Source organism: Ranitomeya imitator, chromosome 7, assembly GCF_032444005.1.
Source record: "Ranitomeya imitator isolate aRanImi1 chromosome 7, aRanImi1.pri, whole genome shotgun sequence".
NCBI classification, from domain to species: domain Eukaryota; kingdom Metazoa; phylum Chordata; class Amphibia; order Anura; family Dendrobatidae; genus Ranitomeya; species Ranitomeya imitator.
Genome location: NC_091288.1, coordinates 5502803 through 5525301, shown reverse-complemented (window position 1 = coordinate 5525301; position 22499 = coordinate 5502803). Strand labels below are relative to the sequence as shown.

The window sequence follows — 22499 nt, the reverse complement described above, 5'->3', positions numbered from 1 at the left end:
CCCCCAAGAGTCTGTCACACACTGCGCTCTGTGCAGAGGAATTGTGGGAAATTATCATCGTGAAGAGGGGCGACATCTACCTCCCCAACTGCAGGTGTCTCCTCCCTCTCCTTCAGGTGGTCTCTCTCGTGTCATTTCTGTCTCTACGGTCTCTTCTTTCCCTACGCTCTCTCGTCTCTTCTGTGTCTTTGATATGTCGTGTCTCGTCTCCCTTCACGTTCTTTCTTTTCTCCTCTTCCTCCCTCTGCAGTCCCTAGTGTCTCAAATTCTCCCTCCGTGTCTCCTATCCTTTTTTTCTGCGGTCCCTTGTGTCTCCTGCCTCCCTCAGTGTCACCTCGCGTCTCTTCTGCCTCTCACTGCGGCCCCTCGTTTCTCTTCTGCCTCTCACTGCGGCCCCTCGTGTCTCTTCTGCCTCTCACTGCGGCCCCTCGGGTCTCTTCTGCCTCCCTCGGAGACCCCTCCTGTCTCCTCTGCCTCCCTTGGCGTCCACTCCTTTCTCCTCTGCCTCTTTTGGCGCCCCTTCCTGTCTCCTCTGCCTCCCTTGGCGTCCCCTCCTTTCTCCTCTGCCTCCCTTGGCGGCGACCCCTCCTGTCTCCTCTGCCTCCCTTGGCTTCCACTCCTTTCTCCTCTGCCTCTTTTGGCGTCCCCTTCCTGTCTCCTCTGCCTCCCTTGGCGTCCCCTCCTTTCTCCTCTGCCTCCCTTGGCGGCGACCCCTCCTGTCTCCTCTGCCTCCCTTGGCTTCCACTCCTTTCTCCTCTGCCTCTTTTGGCGCCCCTTCCTGTCTCCTCTGCCTCCCTCGGCGGCTCCTCCTGTCTCCCCTGCCTCCCTCGGCGGCTCCTCCTTTCTTATCTGCCTCCCTCGGTGGCTCCTCCTGTTTCCTCTGAGTCTCTCAGCGGCTCCTCCTTTCTCCTCTGCCTCTCTCGGAAGCTCCTCCTTTCGCCTGTGCCTCTCTCATCGGCTCCTGCTTTTTCCTCTGCCTCTGTTGGCGGCTCCTTCTTTCTCCTCTGCCTCCCTCGGCTGTTCCTCCTTTTTTCTTTGCCTCCCTCAGCGACTCCTCCTTTCTCCTCTGCCTCTCTTGGAGGTTCCTCCTTTTTCATCTGTCTCCCCTTGTGGCTCCTCCTTTTTCCTCTGCCTCCCTCGGCGGCTCCTCCTTTCTCCTCTGCCTCCCTCGGCGGTTCATCCTTTCTCCTCTGCCTCTCTTCGTGGCTCCTCCTATTTCCTCTGAGTCTCTCGTCGGCTCCTCCTTTTTCCTCTGCCTCTGTTGTCGGCTCCTCCAGTCTCCTCTGCCTCCTTTGGCGGCTCCTCCTGTTTCCTCTGCCTCTCACTGCGGCTCCTCCTTTCTCCTCTGCCTCTCTTCGTGGCTCCTCCTATTTCCTCTGAGTCTCTCGTCGGCTCCTCCTTTTTCCTCTGCCTCTGTTGTCGGCTCCTCCAGTCTCCTCTGCCTCCTTTGGCGGCTCCTCCTGTTTCCTCTGCCTCCCTCGGCAACTCCTCCTTTTTTCTTTGCCTCCTTTGGCTGCTCCTCCTTTCTCCTCTGCCTCCCTCAGCGGCTCCTCCTATTTCCTCTGCCTCTCACTGCGGCTCCTCCTTTCTCCTCTGCCTTGCTTGGCGGCTCCTCCTGTTTCCTCTGCCTCCCTCGGCAACTCCTCCTTTCTCCTCCGCCTCTCTTGGCGGCTCCTCCTTTCTCCTCGTCCTCCCTCGGCGGTTCCTCCTTTCTCCTCTGCCTCACTCTGCGGCTCCTCCTTTCTCCTCTGCTTCACTCTTCGGCTCCTCCTTTCTCTTCTGCCTCCCTCGGCGGCTCCTCCTTTCTCCTCTGCCTCCCTCGGCGGCTCCTCCTTTCTCCTCTGCCTCCCTCGGCGGCTCCTCCTTTCTCCTCTGCTTCACTCTTCGGCTCCTCCTTTCTCCTCTGCCTCCCTCGGCGGCTCCTCCTTTCTCCTCTGCCTCCCTCGGCGGCTCCTCCTTTCTCCTCTGCCTCCCTCGGGGGCTCCTCCTTTCTCCTCGTCCTCACTCTGCGGCTCCTCCTTTTTCCTCTGCCTCCCTCGGCGGCTCCTCCTTTCTCCTCTGCCTCCCTTTGTGGCTCCTCCTTTCTCATCTGCCTCCCTCGGCGGTTCCTCCTTTCTCCTCTGCCTCCCTCGGCGGCTCCTCCTTTCTCCTCTGCCTCCCTCGGCGGTTCCTCCTTTCTCCTCTGCCTCCCTTTGTGGCTCCTCCTTTTTCCTCTGCCTCCCTCGGGGGCTCCTCCTTTCTCCTCTGCCTCTTTCGGTGGCTCCTCCTTTTTCCTCTGCCTCTCATGGTGGCTCCTCCTTTCTCCTCTGCCTCCCTCGGCGGTTCCTCCTTTCTCATCTGCCTCCCTCGGCGGTTCCTCCTTTCTCCTCTGCCTCCCTCGGCGGCTCCTCCTTTCTCCTCTGCCTCTCTCGGTGGCTCCTCCTTCTCTGCCTCCCTCGGTGGCTCCTCCCTTCTTCTCTGCCTCCCTCGGCGGCTCCTCCTTTCTCCTCTGCCTCCCTCGGTGGCTCCTCCTTTTTCCTCTGCCTCCCTTTGTGGCTCCTCCCTTCTCCTCTGCCTCCCTCGGCGGCTCCCCCTTTCTTATCTGCCTCCCTCGGTGGCTCCTCCTGTTTCCTCTGAGTCTCTCAGCGGCTCCTCCTTTCTCCTCTGCCTCTCTCGGCAGCTCCTCCTTTCGCCTCTGCCTCTCTCATCGGCTCCTCCTTTTTCCTCTGCCTCTGTTGGCGGCTCCTTCTTTCTCCTCTGCCTCCCTCGGCTATTCCTCCTTTTTTCTTTGCCTCCCTCAGCGACTCCTCCTTTCTCCTCTGCCTCTCTTGGAGGTTCCTCCTTTTTCATCTGTCTCCCCTTGTGGCTCCTCCTTTTTCCTCTGCCTCCCTCGGCGGCTCCTCCTTTCTCCTCTGCCTCCCTCGGCGGCTCCTTATTTTTCCTCTACCACACATGGGGGCTCCTCCTTTCTCCTCTGCCTCCCTCGGCGGTTCGTCCTTTCTCCTCTGCCTCTCTTGGTGGCTCCTCCTATTTCCTCTGAGTCTCTCGTCGGCTCCTCCTTTTTCCTCTGCCTCTGTTGTCGGCTCCTCCAGTCTCCTCTGCCTCCTTTGCCGGCTCCTCCTGTTTCATCTGCCTCTCACTGCGGCTCCTCCTTTCTCCTCTGCCTCACTTGACGGCTCCTCCTGTTTCCTCTGCCTCCCTCGGCAACTCCTCCTTTTTTCTTTGCCTCCTTTGGCTGCTCCTCCTTCCTCCTCTGCCTCCCTCAGCGGCTCCTCCTATTTCCTCTGCCTCTCACTGCGGCTCCTCCTTTCTCCTCTGCCTTGCTTGGCGGCTCCTCCTGTTTCCTCTGCCTCCCTCGGCAACTCCTCCTTTCTCCTCCGCCTCTCTTGGCGGCTCCTCCTTTCTCCTCGTCCTCCCTCGGCGGTTCCTCCTTTCTCCTCTGCCTCACTCTGCGGCTCCTCCTTTCTCCTCTGCTTCACTCTTCGGCTCCTCCTTTCTCCTCTGCCTCCCTCGGCGGCTCCTCCTTTCTCCTCTGCCTCCCTCGGCGGCTCCTCCTTTCTCCTCTGCCTCCCTCGGCGGCTCCTCCTTTCTCCTCTGCCTCCCTCGGCGGCTCCTCCTTTCTCCTCTGCTTCACTCTTCGGCTCCTCCTTTCTCCTCTGCCTCCCTCGGCGGCTCCTCCTTTCTCCTCTGCCTCCCTCGGCGGCTCCTCCTTTCTCCTCTGCCTCCCTCGGGGGCTCCTCCTTTCTCCTCGTCCTCACTCTGCGGCTCCTCCTTTTTCCTCTGCCTCCCTCGGCGGCTCCTCCTTTCTCCTCTGCCTCCCTTTGTGGCTCCTCCTTTCTCATCTGCCTCCCTCGGCGGTTCCTCCTTTCTCCTCTGCCTCACTCGGCGGCTCCTCCTTTCTCCTCTGCCTCCCTCGGCGGTTCCTCCTTTCTCCTCTGCCTCCCTTTGTGGCTCCTCCTTTTTCCTCTGCCTCCCTCGGGGGCTCCTCCTTTCTCCTCTGCCTCTTTCGGTGGCTCCTCCTTTTTCCTCTGCCTCTCATGGTGGCTCCTCCTTTCTCCTCTGCCTCCCTCAGCGGCTCCTCCTATTTCCTCTGCCTCTCACTGCGGCTCCTCCTTTCTCCTCTGCCTTGCTTGGCGGCTCCTCCTGTTTCCTCTGCCTCCCTCGGCAACTCCTCCTTTCTCCTCCGCCTCTCTTGGCGGCTCCTCCTTTCTCCTCGTCCTCCCTCGGCGGTTCCTCCTTTCTCTTCTGCCTCACTCTGCGGCTCCTCCTTTCTCCTCTGCTTCACTCTTCGGCTCCTCCTTTCTCCTCTGCCTCCCTCGGCGGCTCCTCCTTTCTCCTCTGCCTCCCTCGGCGGCTCCTCCTTTCTCCTCTGCCTCCCTCGGCGGCTCCTCCTTTCTCCTCTGCTTCACTCTTCGGCTCCTCCTTTCTCCTCTGCCTCCCTCGGCGGCTCCTCCTTTCTCCTCTGCCTCCCTCGGCGGCTCCTCCTTTCTCCTCTGCCTCCCTCGGGGGCTCCTCCTTTCTCCTCGTCCTCACTCTGCGGCTCCTCCTTTTTCCTCTGCCTCCCTCGGCGGCTCCTCCTTTCTCCTCTGCCTCCCTTTGTGGCTCCTCCTTTCTCATCTGCCTCCCTCGGCGGTTCCTCCTTTCTCCTCTGCCTCACTCGGCGGCTCCTCCTTTCTCCTCTGCCTCCCTCGGCGGTTCCTCCTTTCTCCTCTGCCTCCCTTTGTGGCTCCTCCTTTTTCCTCTGCCTCCCTCGGGGGCTCCTCCTTTCTCCTCTGCCTCTTTCGGTGGCTCCTCCTTTTTCCTCTGCCTCTCATGGTGGCTCCTCCTTTCTCCTCTGCCTCCCTCGGCGGTTCCTCCTTTCTCATCTGCCTCCCTCGGCGGTTCCTCCTTTCTCCTCTGCCTCTCTCGGTGGCTCCTCCTTCTCTGCCTCCCTCGGTGGCTCCTCCCTTCTTCTCTGCCTCCCTCGGCGGCTCCTCCTTTCTCCTCTGCCTCCCTCGGTGGCTCCTCCTTTTTCCTCTGCCTCCCTTTGTGGCTCCTCCCTTCTCCTCTGCCTCCCTCGGCGGCTCCCCCTTTCTCCTCTGCCTCCCTCGGCGGCTCCTCCTTTCTCCTCTGCCTCCCTCGGTGGCTCCTCCTTTTTCTTCTGCCTCTCATGGTGGCTCCTCCTTTCTCCTCTGCCTCCCTCGGTGGCTCCTCCTTTTTCCTCTGCCTCTCATGGCGGCTCCTCCTTTCTCCTCTGCCTCCCTCGGTGGCTCCTCCTTTTTCTTCTGCCTCTCATGGTGGCTCGTCCTTTCTCCTCTGCCTCCCTCGGCGGCTCCTCCTTTCTTCTCTGCCTCTCATGGTGGCTCCTCCTTTTTCCTCTGCCTCTCATGGCGGCTCCTCCTTTCTCCTCTGCCTCCCTCGGCGGCTCCTCCTTTCTCCTCTGCCTCCCTCGGCGGCTCCTCCTTTCTCCTCTGCCTCCCTCGGCGGCTCCTCCTTTCTTCTCTGCCTCTCATGGCGGCTCCTCCTTTCTCCTCTGCCTCCCTCGGCGGCTCCTCCTTTCTTCTCTGCCTCTCATGGCGGCTCCTCCTTTCTCCTCTGCCTCCCTCGGCGGCTCCTCCTTTTTCCTCTGCCTCTCATGGCGGCTCCTCCTTTCTCCTCTGCCTCCCTCGGCGGCTCCTCCTTTCTCCTCTGCCTCTCATGGCGGCTCCTCCTTTCTCCTCTGCCTCCCTCGGCGGCTCCTCCTTTCTTCTCTGCCCCCTCGGTGGCTCCTCGTGTCTCTCCCTTCTCTGCGATGTCCCTGATGTCTTTTGCGTTTAATGCTTTTTCTTCTCAGCTCTGGACCTGGATGGAGGATCTGCAGAAGGAGCTGCTGGAGGACGTCTGTGCGGACTCTGTAGACGCCGTCCAGGAGCTGATCAAGCAGTTCCAGCAGCAGCAGACGGCAACGCTGGATGGGACCCTCAACGTCATCAAGGAGGGAGAGGATCTCATCCAGCAGCTCAGGTGAGCGAGGAACGGCGAGATCATGCGCGGATCCTGAGTAAGAGACATGCGGTGGCAGAGCCAAGTGTGTTCTGTGTAGTGAGTTGCAGGGGCAGAACCGAGTGGTGAGACGCGGGGGCAGAGCTGAGGGTGTTCACAGTGGTGAGACGAGGGGGCGGAGCTGAGGGTGTTTCCAGTGGTGAGACGAGGGGGCGGAGCTGAGAGTGTTTCCAGTGGTGAGACGAGGGGGCGGAGCTGAGGGTGTTTCCAGTGGTGAGATGAGGGGGCGGAGCTGAGGGTGTTTCCAGTGGTGAGACGAGGGGGCGGAGCTGAGGGTGTTTCCAGTGGTGAGACGAGGGGGCGGAGCTGAGTTTATTCTGTTGTGTGAGACTTTGAGGCAGAGCCCAGTGTGTTCCATGTGGTGAGACGCCGTGGCAGAGCCGAGCGTGTTCCGTGTGGTGAGACGTGGTGGCAGAGCCGAGTGTTTTACACGTGGTGACATGCGGTGGCAGAGCCGAGCGAGCATGTTCCGCGTAGTAAGACGCGGGTGCAGAGCAGAGTGTGTCCCATGTGGTGAGACGTGGGGGCAGAGCAGTGTGTGTTCCATGTGGTGAGATGCGGGGGCAGAGCCGAGTGTGTTCCGCGTGGTGAGACGTGGGGGCAGAGCAGAGTGTGTTCCATGTGGTGAGATGCGGGGGCAGAGCAGAGTGTGTTCCATGTGGTGAGATGCGGGGGCAGAGTAGAGTGTGTTCCATGTGGTGAGATGCGGGGGCAGAGTAGAGTGTGTCCCATGTGGTGAGACGTGGGGGCAGAGCAGTGTGTGTTCCATGTGGTGAGATGTGGGGGCAGAGCCGAGTGTGTTCCGCGTGGTGAGACGTGGGGGCAGAGCAGAGTGTGTTCCATGTGGTGAGATGCGGGGGCAGAGTAGAGTGTGTTCCATGTGGTGAGATGCGGGGGCAGAGCAGTGTGTGTTCCATGTGGTGAGATGCGGGGGCAGAGTAGAGTGTGTTCCATGTGGTGAGATGCGGGGGCAGAGCAGAGTGTGTTCCATGTGGTGAGACGCGGGGGCAGAGTAGAGTGTGTTCCATGTGGTGAGATGCGGGGGCAGAGCAGAGTGTGTTCCGCGTGGTGAGATGCGGGGGCAGAGCAGAGTGTGTTCCGCGTGGTGAGATGCGGGGGCAGAGCAGAGTGTGTTCCGCGTGGTGAGACGTGGGGGCAGAGCAGAGTGTGTTCCGCGTGGTGAGACGTGGGGGCAGAGTAGAGTGTGTTCCATGTGGTGAGATGCGGGGGCAGAGCCGAGTGTGTTCCGCGTGGTGAGACGCGGTGCAGAGCCGAGTGTGTTCCATGTGGTGAGACGTGGCAGAGCCAAGCGTGTTTCGTATGGTGAGACGCGGTGCAGAGCCGAGTGTGCTCCGCGTGGTGAGATGCGGGGGCAGAGCAGAGTGTGTTCCATGTGGTGAGATGCGGGGGCAGAGCCGAGTGTGTTCCGCGTGGTGAGACGCGGTGCAGAGCCGAGTGTGTTCCATGTGGTGAGACGTGGCAGAGCCAAGCGTGTTTCGTATGGTGAGACGCGGTGCAGAGCCGAGTGTGCTCCGCGTGGTGAGATGCGGGGGCAGAGTAGAGTGTGTTCCATGTGGTGAGATGCGGTGGCAGAGCCGAGTGTGTTCCGCGTGGTGAGACGCGGTGCAGAGCCGAGTGTGTTCCATGTGGTGAGACGTGGCAGAGCCGAGATGGTTTCGTATGGTGAGACGCGGTGCAGAGCCGAGTGTGTTCCGCGTGGTGAGATGCGGGGGCAGAGCAGAGTGTGTTCCATGTGGTGAGACGCGATGGCAGAGCTGAGTTGGTTCTCTGCTCCTCAGGGACTCTGCGGTCTCCAGCAATAAAACTCCGCACAACAGCTCCATCAGTCACATCGAGTCGGTTCTGCAGCAGTTGGACGAGGCTCAGGTTCAGATGGAGGAATTGTTTCATGAGCGGAAGATCAAGCTGGACATCTTCCTGCAGCTGCGCATCTTCGAGCAGTACACGATCGAGGTGAGTCGTGACGGCCGCCATGCTTATGGGCATATGAACGGTGGAATGGATTCATCTCCCGCAGATGTAGCAGAGCTCAATGTCACTGCACCATTTTAGCTGAAAAATGCAATAAATTCTTATCAAAAGCTGCAACAAAAAGACTAAAAAATAACTTAGGCTACGTTCACATTTGCGTTGTGCGGTGCTGCGTCGGCGACGCAATGCACAGCACAAACAAAAACGCATGCAAAACGCATCGTTTTGTGACGCATGCGTCCTTTTTTGGCATGATTTTGGACGCAAAAAAAATGCAACTTGCTGCGTCCTCTGTGCCCTGACGCTTGCGCCAAAAAAGACACATGCGTCACAAAACGCAAGACAACGCATGTCCATGCGCCCCCATGTTAAATATAGGGGCGCATGACGCAGCCCCGCAAAACGCTAATGTGAACGTAGCCTTACACAGTCATGTGTATATATGTATAGTCATGGCCAAAAGTGTTGGCACTAGTGATGAGCGGATAGACTCGTTACTCGAGATTTACCGAGCAGACTCTGGGGTCCTCCGAGTATTTGTTAGTGTTCAGATATTTAGTTTTCATCGCAGCATCTGATAGCCAGCATAAGTACATGTGGGGGTTGCCTGGTTGCTAGGGAATCCCCACATGTACTTATGCTGGCTAATAGCTGTAAATCATTCAGCTGCTGCAATGAAAACTAAATCTCTGAGCACTAAAAAATACTCGGAGGACCCCCGAGCGTGCTGGGAAATCTCGAGTAACGAGTACACTCGCTCATCACTAGTTGGCACCCTTAAAATAGTACCAGAAAATGAAGTATTTCTCTTCAGAAAATTACTACAATCACACATGATTTACAAGGCTAGTTGGTTATCATTTCACTCAAAACCTCAGTAATGGTCCGCACAGAATTGTTGGGGCCCTCACCTTAATGTTTGGTCACCGCCTTTGGAATACCTGCAATCAATCACTTCCTATAACTATCCACATCTTCTTACTCCTCTGTCGGGATCTTGGACTCTCCTATAACTATCCACATCTTCTTACTCCTCTCAGTTGGGATCTTGGTCTCTTCTATAACCATCCACAAGCTTCTTACTCCTCTGTCAAGATCTTGGTCTCTTCTATAACCATCCACAAGCTTCTTACTCTTCTCAGCCGGGATCTTGGACTCTTCTATAACCATCCACAAACTTCTTACTCCTCTGTCAAGATCTTGGTCTCTTCTATAACCATCCACAAGCTTCTTACTCCTCTCAGTCGGGATCTTGGACTCTTCTATAACCATCCACAAGCTTCTTACTCCTCTCAGTTGGGATCTTCGACTCTTCTATAACCATCCACAAGCTTCTTACTCCTCTCAGTTGGGATCTTGGACTCTTCTATAACGATCCACAAGCTTCTTACTCCTCTGTCAAGATCTTGGTCTCTTCTATAACCATCCACAAGCTTCTTACTCCTCTCAGCTGGGATCTTGGACTCTTCTATAACCATCCACAAGCGTCTTACTCCTCTCAGTCAGGATCTTGGACTCTTCTATAACCATCCACAAGCTTCTTACTCCTCTCAGCCGGGATCTTGGACTCTTCTATAACCATCCACAAGCTTCTTGCTCCTCTCAGTCGGGATCTTGGACTCTTCTATAACTATCCACAAGCTTCTTACTCTTCTCAGTTAGGATCTTGGACTCTTCTATAACCATCCACAAGCTTCTTACTCCTCTTAGTTGGGATCTCGGACTCTTCTATAACCATCCACAAGCTTCTTACTCCTCTGTCAAGATCTTGGTCTCTTCTATAACCATCCACAAGCTTCTTACTCCTCTCAGTTGGGATCTTGGACTCTTCTATAACCATCCACAAGCTTCTAACTCATCTGTCAAGATCTTGGTCTCTTCTATAACCATCCATAAGCTTCTTACTCCTCTCAGCTGGGATCTTGGACTCTTCTATAACCATCCACAAGCGTCTTACTCCTCTCAGTCAGGATCTTGGACTCTTCTATAACCATCCACAAGATTCGTACTCCTCTCAGTTGGGATCTTGGACTCTTCTATAACCATCCACAAGCTTCTTACTCCTCTCAGCTGGGATCTTGGACTCTTCTATAACCATCCACAAGCGTCTTACTCCTCTCAGTCAGGATCTTGGACTCTTCTATAACCACCCACAAGATTCGTACTCCTCTCAGTTGGGATCTTGGTCTCTTCTATAACCATCCACAAGCTTCTTACTCCTCTGTCAAGATCTTGGTCTCTTCTATAACCATCCACAAGCTTCTTACTCCTCTGTCAAGATCTTGGTCTCTTCTATAACCATCCACAAGCTTCTTACTCCTCTGTCAAGATCTTGGTCTCTTCTATAACCATCCACAAGCTTCTTACTCCTCTGGCAAGATCTTGGTCTCTTCTATAACCATCCACAAGCTTCTTACTCCTCTGTCAAGATCTTGGTCTCTTCTATAACCATCCACAAGCTTCTTACTCCTCTGTCAAGATCTTGGACTCTTCTATAACCATCCACAAGCTTCTTACTCCTCTGTCAAAATCTTGGTCTCTTCTATAACATCCACAAGCTTCTTACTCCTCTGTCAAGATCTTGGACTCTTCTATAACCATCCACAAGCTTCTTACTCCTCTGTCAAGATCTTGGTCTCTTCTATAACCACCCACAAGCTTTTTGCTCCTCTGTCGGGATCTTGGACTCTTCTATAACCATCCACAAGCTTCTTACTCCTCTCAGTTGGGATCTTGGACTCTTCTATAACCATCCACAAGCTTCTTACTCCTCTGTCAAGATCTTGGTCTCTTCTATAACCATCCACAAGCTTCTTACTCCTCTCAATTGGGATCTTGGACTCTTCTATAACCATCCACAAGCTTCTTACTCCTCTGTCAAGATCTTGGTCTCTTCTATAACCATCCACAAGCTTCTTACTCCTCTCAGTTGGGATCTTGGACTCTTCTATAACCATCCACAAGCTTCTTACTCCTCTGTTAAGATCTTGGTCTCTTCTATAACCATCCACAAGCTTCTTACTCCTCTCAGTCAGGATCTTGGACTCTTCTATAACCATCCACAAGCTTCTTGGTCCTCTCAGTCGGGATCTTGGAATCTTCTATAACCATTCACAAGCTTCTTGCTCCTCTCAGTCGGGATCTTGGACTCTCCTATAACCATCCACAAGCTTCTTACTCCTCTGTCAAGATCTTGGTCTCTTCTATAACCATCCACAAGATTCGTACTCCTCTCAGTCGGGATCTTGGTCTCTTCTATAACCATCCACAAGCTTCTTACTCCTCTCAGTTGTCATCTTGGACTCTTTTATATAATCATCCACAAGATTCTTACTCTTCTCAGTCGGGATCTTGGCGTCTTCTATAGCCATCCACAAGCTTCTTACTCCTCTCATTTGGGATCTTGGACTTTTCTATGACCATCCACAAGCTTCTTACTCCTCTCAGTCGGGATATTGGCCTCTTCTATAACCATCCACAAGTTTCTTACTCCTCTTTTGGGATCTTTGACCCTTCTATAACCATCCACAAGCTTCTTACTGCTCTCAGTTAGCATCTTGGCCTCTTCTATAACCATCCACAAGCTTCTTACTCCTCTCAGACGGGATCTTTGACTCTTCTATAACCATCCACAAGCTTCTTACTCCTCTCAGCTGGGATCTTTGACCCTTCTATAACCATCCACAAGCTTCTTACTCCTCTCAGCTGGGATCTTGGACTCTTCTATAACCATCCACAAGCTTCTTACTCCTCTCAGCCGGGATCTTGGACTCTTCTATAACCATCCACAAGCTTCTTACTCCTCTCAGACGGGATCTTTGACTCTTCTATAACCATCCACAAGCTTCTTACTCCTCTCAGCTGGGATCTTTGACCCTTCTATAACCATCCACAAGCTTCTTACTCCTCTCAGCTGGGATCTTGGACTCTTCTATAACCATCCACAAACTTCTTACTCCTCTCAGCCGGGATCTTTGACTCTTCTATAACCATCCACAAGCTTCTTACTCCTCTCTGTCGGGATCTTGGACTCTTCTATAACCATCCACAAGCATCTTACTCCTCTCAGTTGGTATCTTGGACTCTTCTATAACCATCCACAAGCTTCTTACTCCTCTCAGCTGGGATCTTGGACTCTTCTATAACCATCCACAAGCTTCTTACTCCTCTCAGCTGGGATCTTTGACTCTTCTATAACCATTCACAAGCTTCTTACTCCTCTCAGCCGGGATCTTGGACTCTTCTATAACCATTCACAAGCTTCTTACTCCTCTCAGCCGGGATCTTGGACTCTCCTATAACCATCCACAAGCTTCTTACTCCTCTCAGCCGGGATCTTGGACTCTTCTATAACCATTCACAAGCTTCTTACTCCTCTCAGCCGGGATCTTGGACTCTCCTATAACCATTCACAAGCTTCTTACTCCTCTCAGTCGGGATCTTGGTCTCTTCTATAACCATCCACAAGCTTCTTACTCCTCTCAGTTGTCATCTTGGACTCTTTTATATAATCATCCACAAGATTTTTACTCTTCTCAGTCGGGATCTTGGCCTCTTCTATAGCCATCCACAAGCTTCTTACTCCTCTCATTTGGGATCTTGGACTTTTCTATGACCATCCACAAGCTTCTTACTCCTCTCAGTCGGGATATTGGCCTCTTCTATAACCATCCACAAGCTTCTTACTCCTCTCAGTCGGGATCTTGGACTCTTCTATAACCATCCACAAGCTTCTTGCTCCTCTCAGTCGGGATCTTGGCCTCTTCTTACAATCTGCTCCCGGTCTCATATTTCGCTTTCGATTGTAAGATCTCTCCACAGGGTATCAATGGAATTTAGATCTGGACTCATTGCTGCCACTTCAGAAATTTTCAGCTCTTTTTCTATCCATTTCTGGGGTCTTTTTGAAGTATGTTTGGGGTCATTGTCCTGGTGGAAGACCCGTGACCTAGGACTGAAACCCAGCTTTCTGACACTGGGCACTACATTGTAGTGCAAAATCCTTTGGTAACCTTCCGATGTCATGTGCACACAGTCTGGGCACCTGGTGCCAGATGCAGCAAAACCACCCCAAAACCTCTGTGACCTTCCACCATATCTGACAGTAGGTAGTCTGTACTTCTCTTTTGTTGGCCCCATTCCGCTTTCCTTAAACAGTAGAATGATGTGCTTTACCAAAAACTCTAGATTTGTCATATCTGTCCACAAGACACTTTCCCAGAAGGATTTTGGATTACTCTCGTACATTTTGGTAAACTACAATCTAGCTTTTTACGTGTGTGTCATCAGTGAGGTCCTTCTTGGTATCCGGCCATAGCGTTTTATGTCATTCACACATGGACTGATAGTTTGTGCTGACACTGATGCCCCATGGGCCGACAGGACAGCTTGAATTTCTTTGGACCTTGATTGGGGCTTTTCGACTCTCTGGACTGTCCTGTGTTACAACCTTTTATCCATTCTCTACACGCCCAGGGAGATTAGCTGCAGTGTCATGGGTCATAAACTTCTTGATTATGTTCTGCATCTTGGACAAAGGAACATCAAGTTCTCTGGAGATGGACTTGTAACCTTGAGATTGTTGTTTTTGTTCAAAAGGTGCCAACAATTTTCAGACCCATTTTGGGGGTTTTTGTGTGAAATTATCTCCAGTTTTCCTTGTTTTTTTTCCCTTTTTTTGTGCTGTTCCAATTCACACAAAGGAAATAAAACTGTGTATAGCAAAACATGGGGAATTGCAATAATAGTCTGGGAGAAATACTTCATTTTCTGGAACAATTTCAAGGGTGCTAACACTTTTGTCCTTGACTGTATATTTGTATATATTTATATGTATGTATATTATACACACAAACAAATTTACACATACAAATATACATACAGTCAAGGACAAAAGTGTTGGAACCCTTGAAATTGTTCCAGAAAATGAAGTATTTCTCCCAGACAATTATTACAATTATCTATATTGTGTGCATACCGCCCCTATAATGGCTCTTCATGCAGGTGACGGCTGAACTGGACGCCTGGAACGAGGATCTTGTCCGTCAGATGAATGACTTCAATACTGAAGACTTGACCCTTGCCGAGCAACGCCTGCAGCGGCACAAGGAGCGGAAACAAGTCATGAACAACTTGACCTTCGAGGTGATCCAGCAGGGCCAGGAACTGCACCAGTACATCATGGAGGTGCAGGCGTCCGGTAAGTCCTCCATCATCTGTGGCACCATGCAGGAGATGGTTGGTAGGTGCCGCTGGAGCCAGACATGACACTTTACTGTGAATGTGACCGGTAGATGTGGGCACGTAGCTCAACATGAGGATTATGGATTGGGTGGTATGTGACTGTGTATGGTGGGCAGCCGAGGCGGACGAGTGTGGTCAGTGCTGATCAGCGGATGATGTGCTGCTTGTTCCCCTCCTCCAGGCATTGAGCTGATCTGTGAGAAGGACATAGACCTGGCCACGCAGGTGCAGGAATTGCTGGAGTTCTTCCATGAGAAGCAGCACGAGCTGGACCTGAACGCGGATCAGACCCACAAGCGCCTGGAGCAGTGTCTGCAACTGCGCCACCTGCAGGCTGAAGTCAAGCAGGTACATGCTCCTAGTGTCAGACTATAAGGTGTGCCTAATACCAAGTACCACTGTACCACTGTATCTATAGGAGTGGAAAGAAGGAACGTGAAGTGTCTGCGTGTGTGTATGTGTATGTGTGTATATATATATATATCTCCATCCACTATATAGAAAGACACATTTGCATGCTTTTTGCAATGTCTGACATGAAATCAGAATAAACCTTTCCCATTTTAGGTCAATTATTCCCACAATTATTCATTTTTATCAAATGCCAGAATGAGAGAGAGAGTGTCATGACACAGCTGTCTTGTAACCCGGGACCAGGTACTCCTTTCCTGGCCCTAACTTTTGGGGTGACCTAACATGCCCTGTTCCCCGGGATACTTCTGAAGGTGAAGACACCAGGGCCTCCTCCCTTGCCTTATCTTCTGAGTCAGCCCTCCATCTGTTCTCTTCCCCCACCCAGGGAAGAGGGGGCGCTACTATACATCGTAGTACACCAACCCGACAAACAAGGCAACACAGATGGGGGATAACTGAAAACTCCAGGCAAACAAAATATTCCCTCACATGTATCAGAGGAATCTGGGGTGTGTAGGAAGGGGAAGAAACTGAAATAGTCAAGGAAAAGGAGTTATCAAGCGTACGAACCAAGCAATAGTCACTAATAACTCCTCCAGCACTCCTTCTTATACCAACTTCGGTTTATTGCCATGCAGCAAGAGCCAACTCTGACAAGGATTAGTAACAGAGCCCAGGTGATATTCGAATAAGGAGCTGCTAAGCGAGCACAGCTCAGAACAGGGATTTCCAACATGGCCGATTAACCCCTGTTCTGCTAGAAGAAATAAACACATTTAATAAGACGGAGCAGTGCATCTTCTCAGCACCGGAGTAGGATCAACCAGACGCTGCGGTCTTCTGGCTCAGCTCCGTCACGCTAACCCTGTCACAATACCCCCTCTTTAACGAGGTACCTCCGAAATCTCAGGACCAGGCTCATCACAGTGAGCCACGTGAAAAGCCCAAACCAGTCTGGCCGCATGAATGTCAGATGCTGGTACCCACATCCTCTCCTCAGGACCGGACCCCCGTCCAATGTACCAGATACTGAAGCGACTGACAAGACGAGAGTCCAAGACCTTTTCTATCTGGAGCTCCAGATTACCATCGACAACGACAGGAGAAAGTGGTAGAGGCGATGGTACTGCAGATGCCACGTATATTTTGAGAAGCGAACAATGACAAATATTATGGATTCTAAAGGTAGGTGGTAAAGCAAGGCTCTATGCTACGGGGTTGATGATGGCTAAGATCTTATATGGAACCAATTTCTTCAGCTTAATATTCCTCGAGAAAAGCCACACCAAGTCACCACCAAATGTCTCCAATTAGCCACTCTTCTATCTGGATCCCATCTTCCTCAATTTATTAGTCACCCCTTGCCATATGGTAGAAATGGAAGATAAAACCTTTCCTCCTCAGATAATTGTGGAAAGGTGATAACCATTGAAAGAAGTAAACTGAGGATGGAATTCAGCCAACGATAAATAGGTAACCCAATCCTCCTGATTTTCAGATACAAAACATCTGAGGTACGTCTCTGGTAAGGCCGTTCAGCCTGCCTGTTAGATTTCAGATGAAAAGTGGAAGACAATAACAAATGGATCCCCACATGGGTGCAAAATGCCTTCCAAAACGTGGAGACAAACTGCACCCCGATCAGAAAAAATATCTGTCTGGATCCCATGTAGTTTAATTGTTTCCCTGTCAAAAGTTTGCGCTAAGGATTTGGTGTTAGGCAAGACGATAAAATGAGGCATTTCACTGAATCTATCCACCACCACCAGGATTACAGTATTCCCCCCGACACCGGAAAATCCATGATAAATTCAACCAACAAATGAGTCCAAAATCTACTGGGAATCTCCAAGGGTTGGAGAGACCACGACAGACAAGTATGAGAGGTGTTGGAACGCGCACAGACACTACAGGCGGCTACATACTCCCGGACATGCTGATGACCACCTGGCCACCAAAAATGTTAAGTAAGTAGATCAGCGGTGGCCTTATTACCAGGGTGTCCGGTCAACACTGAATCATGATGTTCACTGAGAACTGTTAGACGAAGATTAACAGCAACAAACCGTTTTCCAAGTGGACAGGCAGCAGAGGCGTCCCCCTGAGCGTCAACAACCTCTTTCCAGATCGGAGCATATAGACGCCATCACTACCCCTTTTTGAAGAATAGTTACCGGTTCACACTTATCTCCTCCTCCAGGAAAGCAGCGAGAAAAGCATCCGCCTTTAACGTTTTTGTTCCCCGGCCTATAAGTACCAAAAAAGTTAAACGTGGTGAAGAACAATGCCCACCTGTCATGGTGTAAAATGTTGTGCTGATTCCATATATACCAGATTCTTACGATTTGTGATTACTATCACTGGGTGAACTGCTCCCTCCATAAAATGACGCCACTCTCAAAAGCCCATTTGATTGCTAATGCTGGGTTCACATTGCGTTGGTGCAGTCCGTGCTACGCATGCGTTCAACTGACTTCACCAACGCCAGTGCCTTTTAAAGATCGTTTTATGCGATCGCGATAGCGCAGATGCTCCACCTACGCTATTGGTGACGGACCCGGAAATGCTGCAGACCGCGTCCGAGGGTCCGTCACAGAATGACGGCACATCGCTGACGCATGCCGATTATGACATGCGTTACATAACGGCAATCAATGGATCCGCTAACGCATCCGTTACATAGCGTTAGTGCCGCTGTGTAACGGATGCCGTCAGCGCATTGCCATTGACGCAATGTGAACCCTGCCTTAGTTACCTGTTACCAATGTCATAATTTTTCTCAGCCGGTGACAGTTTCTTTGAAAAAGAAGCACATGGACGCCATTTACCAGGAGTCTCACCCTGTGACAATACAGCCCCCACTCCCACCTCAGACATATCGACCTCAACGATAAAAGGCTGAGAGACGTCAGGCTGGATAAGGATTGGCGCAGAAGAAAAACACCTCTTCAGCGTATCGAATGTTTCCCTGGCAGGACTGGACCACCTGGAGAAGTCCGTCCCCTTCCTGGTCATTTGCATAATAGGTTTGGCTACTACCGAAAAATTCTTTATGAATTTATGGTAGTAGTAGGCGAAACCCAAAAATCTCTGAACGATCCCAATCGAATACCGCGGATCCATGCTGAAACCGATGGCAGACAACTCATATCCTGGGAAAGGGATCTCCTCAACTGAGAACATACACTTCTTAGGTTTGTCATATAATTTATTGTCTCGGAGAATCTGTAAGACCTGCCTGACATGTACCTGACGTGACTCAAGGTCCGGTGAATAAATTAATGTCATCCAGATACATCACGAATTTGCCTTCCAGGTGACTAAAGTTGTCATTAATAAAGTGTTGAAAGACGGCGGGCGCGTTCGTCAACCCAAAAGGCATCACCAGGTTCTTATAGTGACCCTCAGGAGTATTGAACACGGTTTTCCATTCATCCCGCTCTTTAATGCTGATGAGGTTATACGTTCCCCTCCCTGAGGTCCTTCTTGGAGAACCATTTTGCCCCTACAATTTGATTAAAGAGGTGATGGATCAGGGAAGCAGATACTGGCAGTGATCACATTGAGTTCCCAGAAATCCAGGCAAGGACGTAACCCCCATCTTTTTTCTTTACAAAAAAGAACTCCACGAGGAGGATGGTCCGATAAGACCCTCAGCCAGGCTGTCCGTGATGTAGTCCTTCATGGCCTGTCTCTCTGGACCAGAGATATTATACAGTCTGCTCTTGGGCAGCTTGGCACCTGGAACCAGATTAATTGGGCAATCATAAGGACGATGGGTTGAGAGTAATTGGCTCCCCTGCTCTGAGAACACGTCCCCAAAATCAGACAGGTAACTCAACACAGACTGGGTATCCACCCCAGCCAACCAGTTACCCAAGCAGTGTCCTTGACAATATGTCCTCCAATTTACTACTTCCTGTGTCAGCCAATACTACAGGATTGTGGAGAGCGAGCCAATGAAGTCCCAGTACCACAGGAGAGGGCGGAGCGAGCCAAGGAAGTCCCAGTACCACAGGAGAGGGCGGAGCGAGCCAAGGAAGTCCCAGTACCACAGGAGAGGGCAGAGCGAGCCAAGGAAGTCCCAGTACCACAGGAGAGGGTAGAGCGAGCCAAGGAAGTCCTAGTACCACAGGAGAGGGCAGAGCGAGCCAAGGATGTCCTAGTACCACAGGAGAGGGCAGAGCGAGCGAAGGAGGTCCCAGTATCACAGGAGAGGGCAGAGCGAGCCAAGGAAGTCCTAGTACCACAGGAGAGGGCAGAGCGAGCTAAGGAGGTCCCAGTACCACAGGTGAGGGCAGAGCGAGCCAAGGAAGTCCCAGTATCACAGGAGAGGGCAGAGCGAGCCAAGGAAGTCCCAGTACGACAGGAGAGGGCAGAGCGAGCCAAGGAAGTCCCAGTACCACAGGAGAGGGCAGAGCGAGCGAAGGGAGTCCTAGTACCACAGGAGAAGGTAGAGCGAGCGAACGGAGTCCTAGTACCACAGGAGAGGGTAGAGCGAGCTAAGGAGGTCCCAGTATCACAGGAGAGGGCAGAGCGAGCCAAGGAAGTCCCAGTACCACAGGAGAAGGCAGAGCGAGCGCAGGGAGTCCCAGTACCACAGGAGAGGGTAGAGCGAGCGAAGGGAGTCCTAGTACCACAGGAGAAGGCAGAGCGAGCGCAGGGAGTCCCAGTACCACAGGAGAGGATAGAGCGAGTTAAGGAGGTCCCAGTATCACAGGAGAGGGCAGAGCGAGTCAAGGAAGTCCCAGTACCACAGGTGAGGGCAGAGCGAGCCATGGAAGTCCCAGTACCACAGGAGAGGGCAGAGCGAGCGCAGGGAGTCCCAGTACCACAGTTGAGGGCAGAGCGAGCCAAGGAAGTCCCAGTACCACAGGTGAGAGCAGAGCGAGCCAAGGAAGTCCCAGTACCACAGGAGAGGGCAGAGCGAGCCAAGGAAGTCCCAGTACCACAGGAGAGGGCAGAGCGAGCCAAGGAAGTCCCAGTACCACAGGAGAGGGCAGAGCGAGCTAAGGAAGTCCCAGTACCACAGTTGAGGGCAGAGCGAGCCAAGGAAGTCCTAGTACCACAGGAGAGGGCAGAGCGAGCCAAGGAAGTCCTAGTACCACAGGAGAGGGCGGAGCGAGCCAAGGAAGTCCCAGTACCACAGGAGAGGGCGGAGCGAGCCAAGGAAGTCTCTGTACCACAGGAGAGGGCGGAGCGTGTCATGGAAGTCCTAGTACCACAGGAGAGGGCAGAGCGAGCCAAGGAAGTCCCAGTACCACAGGAGAAGGCAGAGCGAGCGCAGGGAGTCCCAGTACCACAGGAGAGGGCAGAGCGAGCCAAGGAAGTCCCAGTACCACAGGAGAGGGCAGAGCGAGCCAAGGAAGTCCTAGTACCACAGGAGAGGGCAGAGCGAGCCAAGGAAGTCCCAGTACCACAGGAGAGGGCAGAGCGAGCCAAGGAAGTCCTAGTACCACAGGAGAGGGTAGAGCGAGCCAAGGAAGTCCCAGTATCACAGGAGAGGGCAGAGCGAGCCAAGGAAGTCCCAGTACCACAGGAGAGGGCAGAGCGAGCTAAGGAAGTCCCAGTACCACAGGTGAGGGCAGAGCGAGCGAAGGGAGTCCTAGTACCACAGGAGAAGGCAGAGCGAGCGAAGGGAGTGCTAGTACCACAGGAGAAGGCAGAACGAGCGAAGGGAGTCCTAGTACCACAGGAGAGGGTAGAGCGAGCTAAGGAGGTCCCAGTATCACAGGAGAGGGCAGAGCGAGCCAAGGAAGTCCCAGTACCACAGGAGAAGGCAGAGCGAGCGCAGGGAGTCCCAGTACCACAGGAGAGGGTAGAGCGAGCGAAGGGAGTCCTAGTACCACAGGAGAAGGCAGAGCGAGCGCAGGGAGTCCCAGTACCACAGGAGAGGGTAGAGCGAGCTAAGGAGGTCCCAGTATCACAGGAGAGGGCAGAGCGAGCCAAGGAAGTCCTAGTACCACAGTTGAGGGCAGAGCGAGCCAGGAAGTCCCAGTACCACAGGTGAGGGCAGAGCGAGCCATGGAAGTCCCAGTACCACAGGAGAGGGCAGAGCGAGCCATGGAAGTCCCAGTACCACAGGAGAGGGCAGAGCGAGCCAAGGAAGTCCCAGTACCACAGTTGAGGGCAGAGCGAGCCAAGGAAGTCCCAGTACCACAGTTGAGGGCAGAGCGAGTCAAGGAAGTCCCAGTACCACAGGAGAGGGCGGAGCGAGCCAAGGAAGTCCCAGTACCACAGGAGAGGGCGGAGCGAGCCAAGGAAGTCCCAGTACCACAGTTGAGGGCAGAGCGAGCCAAGGAAGTCCCAGTACCATAGTTGAGGGCAGAGCGAGCCAAGGAAGTCCCAGTACCACAGGAGAGGGCGGAGCGAGCCAAGGAAGTCCCAGTACCACAGGAGAGGGCGGAGCGAGTGATGGAAGTCCTAGTACCACAGGAGAGGGCAAAGCGAGCCAAGGAAGTCCCAGTACCACAGGAGAGGGCAGAGCGAGTCATGGAAGTCCCAGTACCACAGTTGAGGGCAGAGCCAGCCAAGGAAGTCCCAGTACCACAGGAGAGGGCAGAGCCAGCCAAGGAAGTCCCAGTACCACAGGAGAGGGCAGAGCGAGTCATGGAAGTCCTAGTACCACAGGAGAGGGCAGACTCTCTAGCACAGTGGTCCCCAACTCCAGGCCTCGAGGGCCGCCAACAGTGCAGGTTTTCAGGATTTCCTTAGTATTGCACAGGGGTTGGAATCATCACTTGCGCTGATTCCATATATACCAGATTCTTACGATTTGTGATTACTATCACTGGGTGAACTGCTCCCTCCATAAAATGACGCCACTCTCAAAAGCCCATTTGATTGCTAATGCTGGGTTCACATTGCGTTGGTGCAGTCCGTGCTACGCATGCGTTCAACGGACTTCACCAACGCCAGTGCCTTTTAAAGATCGTTTTATGCGATCGCGATAGCGCAGATGCTCCACCTACGCTATTGGTGACGGACCCGGAAATGCTGCAGACCGCGTCCGAGGGTCCGTCACAGAATGACGGCACATCGCTGACGCATGCCGATTATGACATGCGTTACATAACGGCAATCAATGGATCCGCTAACGCATCCGTTACATAGCGTTAGTGCCGCTGTGTAACGGATGCCGTCAGCGCATTGCCATTGACGCAATGTGAACCCTGCCTTAGTTACCTGTTACCAATGTCATAATTTTTCTCAGCCGGTGACAGTTTCTTTGAAAAAGAAGCACATGGACGCCATTTACCAGGAGTCTCACCCTGTGACAATACAGCCCCCACTCCCACCTCAGACATATCGACCTCAACGATAAAAGGCTGAGAGACGTCAGGCTGGATAAGGATTGGCGCAGAAGAAAAACACCTCTTCAGCGTATCGAATGTTTCCCTGGCAGGACTGGACCACCTGGAGAAGTCCGTCCCCTTCCTGGTCATTTGCATAATAGGTTTGGCTACTACCGAAAAATTCTTTATGAATTTATGGTAGTAGTAGGCGAAACCCAAAAATCTCTGAACGATCCCAATCGAATACCGCGGATCCATGCTGAAACCGATGGCAGACATCTCATATCCTGGGAAAGGGATCTCCTCAACTGAGAACATACACTTCTTAGGTTTGTCATATAATTTATTGTCTCGGAGAATCTGTAAGACCTGCCTGACATGTACCTGACGTGACTCAAGGTCCGGTGAATAAATTAATGTCATCCAGATACATCACGAATTTGCCTTCCAGGTGACTAAAGTTGTCATTAATAAAGTGTTGAAAGACGGCGGGCGCGTTCGTCAACCCAAAAGGCATCACCAGGTTCTTATAGTGACCCTCAGGAGTATTGAACA

At 52.7% G+C, this 22499-nt stretch overlaps 1 protein-coding gene across 2 annotated transcripts in view; it reads left to right on the top strand.

Moving 5' to 3' along the window:
• The window catches only part of KALRN (kalirin RhoGEF kinase), a 424214-nt gene that overhangs the window by 162423 nt on the left and 239292 nt on the right, over positions 1 to 22499 (top strand). For both annotated transcript variants that reach the window (XM_069732606.1, XM_069732607.1), the window contains exons 12-15: positions 5792 to 5961; positions 7800 to 7974; positions 13996 to 14191; positions 14417 to 14583. In XM_069732606.1, the coding sequence (XP_069588707.1) occupies positions 5792 to 5961; positions 7800 to 7974; positions 13996 to 14191; positions 14417 to 14583 (708 nt within the window). The remainder of the gene's footprint in view (positions 1 to 5791; positions 5962 to 7799; positions 7975 to 13995; positions 14192 to 14416; positions 14584 to 22499) is intronic.